The 3,147-nt window shown below is 38.0% G+C and overlaps 1 protein-coding gene across 1 annotated transcript; it reads left to right on the top strand.

The window, feature by feature from the left end:
• The first annotated feature begins 410 nt into the window (after window positions 1-410).
• Window positions 411-1,709, top strand: ZFP42 (ZFP42 zinc finger protein). Its single transcript, XM_020889949.2, has one exon. The coding sequence runs from the start codon at window positions 501-503 to the stop codon at window positions 1,401-1,403; it is 903 nt and encodes a 300-aa protein (XP_020745608.2). The 5' UTR covers window positions 411-500; the 3' UTR covers window positions 1,404-1,709.
• Window positions 1,710-3,147: the final 1,438 nt, after the last annotated feature.

Genomic DNA, 3,147 nt, shown 5'->3' with positions numbered 1-3,147 from the left:
AATGTATGTTACTTATTTTTTGTGCCCAGGAGAGCATATACTCTACGAGGCATTTTTTTTTTTTTTTTTTTTTGGTGTATCTCTTCACTGGTCTCTCAACCCACAAGTAGCCTAGAATAGCACTAGTACGTCATGAGTGACCAGTAGATGTTAGCTGATCAATTAGAAAGGTCTGATAACATGTGGGGGGTACCCAGGAAAGAAATGGTTATGATCTAAGTCTTACGTACTTCACAACTAATTCTCTTATGCTCTTGGAGAATTAGTCAAAGATGTAAATGTAGTGATTTTGTTATTAGAAAGTGAGTTCTAGGCCATTTTTTTTAGGTCATTTTCCAATTATGGCTTAAATTGAGACTATATTAATTGGAGTACATTTCACCTAATGACTGCTATCTCAAACAGGTGCTTGCTGAAGACAATTCAGGCCGATCACTCCGACCCGGAAGTGGTTGATCTATCCTGGTGTAAACCTTCAAAGAGGGAAGTAACAGGACACCATGGACCAGCAGCTGAAGAAACGGGGAACGACACCTCGCCAGAGAGGCCTGGGTGGAAGAGCTGCCAGTGGGGACAAGTCGCCGCCAGCCCGGCAGGAACCTCCTGACACGACATGGATCTTACATGACGAGGATGTGTGCTATGAGACTCGCTTCCGGGTTGTCGAAGAGGATTCCTTCTCTGACTGTTACATAGAATGCATAATAAGAGGTGAGTTTTCTGAACCTATCATGGAAGAGGACCCACTCCTTCAGTCCTTTGAATGTCTGAAAGAAGGATCAGAACAAGACCTTTCTCAACAGGTTCTTGCGGCAAGCTCACTTCTTGAATGTTCCCTGGAATACATGAAAAGGGATGCAAAACAAGACCTTCTTCAACAGAATGTTGGAGAGAATCCACTTCTTGAGTTTTCTGAGTACAGGCCAAGCAACAAGCTTCCTCCCGGAGGAATACCCAACACGGACTTTTCAGAACCTAAACAGCTCACGGGATGCACAAGAAGGAAGCCAACTACAAATAGAGAACGTGGTGCTCCAGAAAAACATGTCTGTCCTCACGATGGATGCATAAGAGAGTTCAAGAATAAAACATCCCTGAGAAAGCATCTTCGAGTTCATAATCCCCGAGATCATGTGTGTGCAGAATGTGGGAAGGCCTTCAAGGAAAGTGCAAAGCTAAAAAGACATTTTCTGGTTCATACTGGAGAGAAGCCATTTCCATGCACTTTTGAAGGGTGTGGAAAACGCTTTTCCCTGTCCTTCAACTTGCGTACACACGTGCGCATCCACACTGGGGAGAAACCTTTTGTGTGTCCTTTTGTAGGCTGTCGCAAGAAATTTATTCAGTCAAATAACATGAAAGCCCACCTCTTGACTCATGCAAAGGACAATAGGAGTCTGTGAGAAAAGATTAAAAAATAATCATCAAACAGGATAGGCATATATTAACTAAAGAGTTACTGGGAACAAATATGCCTCATTGATAATTCGTTCAGAAAACAATTTTAAAATCAATATTGTGACCCTCAAGCCATTTTTTTTAATGTTACTAAGATGCTCCTCTAGTCTGAGATATTATTTTAGAACTTTGTGTAGAATTACAACATGCTTCTAACAGTAAGGTCAGTAATGAACTTACTTCAAAAGCATAATCCTTAATATCTTAACAAATTGGATTTTTGGATATGAGACTTAATATCTCATACTATAAATAAGAAATTGACTTTTACTTTTTCATTTTGTAGTGTTCAATCATCTAGCTTTTTCCCTTTAGCAAAATACTTCTTAATACAAGTGATAATTCTAGAGAATGAAAATTTTTTAGTAGATTCTCAATAAATTAATGCATAGTTAAAATTTTTCAAGTTAAGCATATTGTTTAATCATTTTATTTTTTATGATTGTGTCAAACCATGTTAATCATAGTAGATATAGTTAGCTGATGATGTCAATCCATTTGAATCCATTTTAGATATTTTAAAATAAAAGGAAATAAAACCCCAGAAATGTATTAAATCGATTAAAAAAATCAAAGAAGTGTGCATTAAAAAGTCATTTAGTTGTCTTCCAAATTAGCAAAACATGGTAAAATTGATTGTTTAGTGTCAGTGAGGTGTAGGGGGAAAGTTACTCTCTACATGGTCAGTTAAGGGATAAAAAGCCATTTGGGAAGGGGTGTGCTAGCCAGTTTTCTGGAACTGCCATAACAATACCACCAACTGGGTGACTTAAACAATAGATATTTGTTGTCTCAGTTCTGGAGCTAGAAGTTCAAAAAAAGGTATTGGCAATATTGGTTCCTTCCTAGGGTTGTAAAGGTAGACTCTGTTCCAGATGTGTCTTATTGGCTTGAAGATGACTATCTTCAGGGTCACATGGCATTTGCCTATATCTTCACATTATCCCTCTGCATGCCTGTGTTCAGATTTCCTCTTAAAAGGACATCAGACAGACTAGATTAGAACCCACCCTGATGATGCCCTCATTGTAACTTGGTCTATAAAGATGACCATCTCCAAATGAGGTTACATTAAGAGGTACTGGGGGTTAGGATTTCAACGTGGATTTTTGAGGGTACACAGTTCAAACCATAATGAGTGTTTTTTTAGGCCAAATAATTTCTAGAATTCCATTTTACAGAATATGTGCACTAATGTAGGTAATTTGTTCAAAGATGTTGACTAAAACATGTTTTAATAGTAGTCTGATTCATAATACAAATGTCCATTAAAAGGGAACAAGTTGCATAAATCTTTATTCAGTAGGAAATATGCAAATATCCTTAAAGGGAGCTAGGCTGTAAAGGGAAAGAAGGAGGTCCACAGCCAGAGGGAAGCCACGAGAGGAAGTATGTACCATAAACTTTTCAGGGGGAAAGTCAACACACAATATAAACATCAAACTGAAAAGTAATCTTCCTTTTAGAAATGCCAAAAGTAAAACTATATGTAATTTTTTTTTTTTTTTAGGAAAACAAATCAAGGGCTTACATTTTTACTTAAGAACAAACTAATTACTACTGTGGTGGTTTAGTTGCTAAATTGTGTCCAACTCTTCCAATCCCATGGACTGTAGCCTGCCAGGCTCCTCTGTCCATGGGATTCTTCCAGGCAAGAATACTGGAATGGGTTGCCATTTCCTTCTCCAG

The sequence above is a fragment of the Odocoileus virginianus genome, chromosome 32, assembly GCF_023699985.2.
Source record: "Odocoileus virginianus isolate 20LAN1187 ecotype Illinois chromosome 32, Ovbor_1.2, whole genome shotgun sequence".
NCBI classification, from domain to species: domain Eukaryota; kingdom Metazoa; phylum Chordata; class Mammalia; order Artiodactyla; family Cervidae; genus Odocoileus; species Odocoileus virginianus.
This window is presented reverse-complemented; position numbering and strand designations above follow the sequence as displayed.

Excerpts from the sequence above, each read along its gene's own strand:
- ZFP42 (XM_020889949.2), top strand. The coding sequence starts at position 501 with ATGGACCAGCAGCTGAAGAAACGGGGAACGACACCTCGCCAGAGAGGC.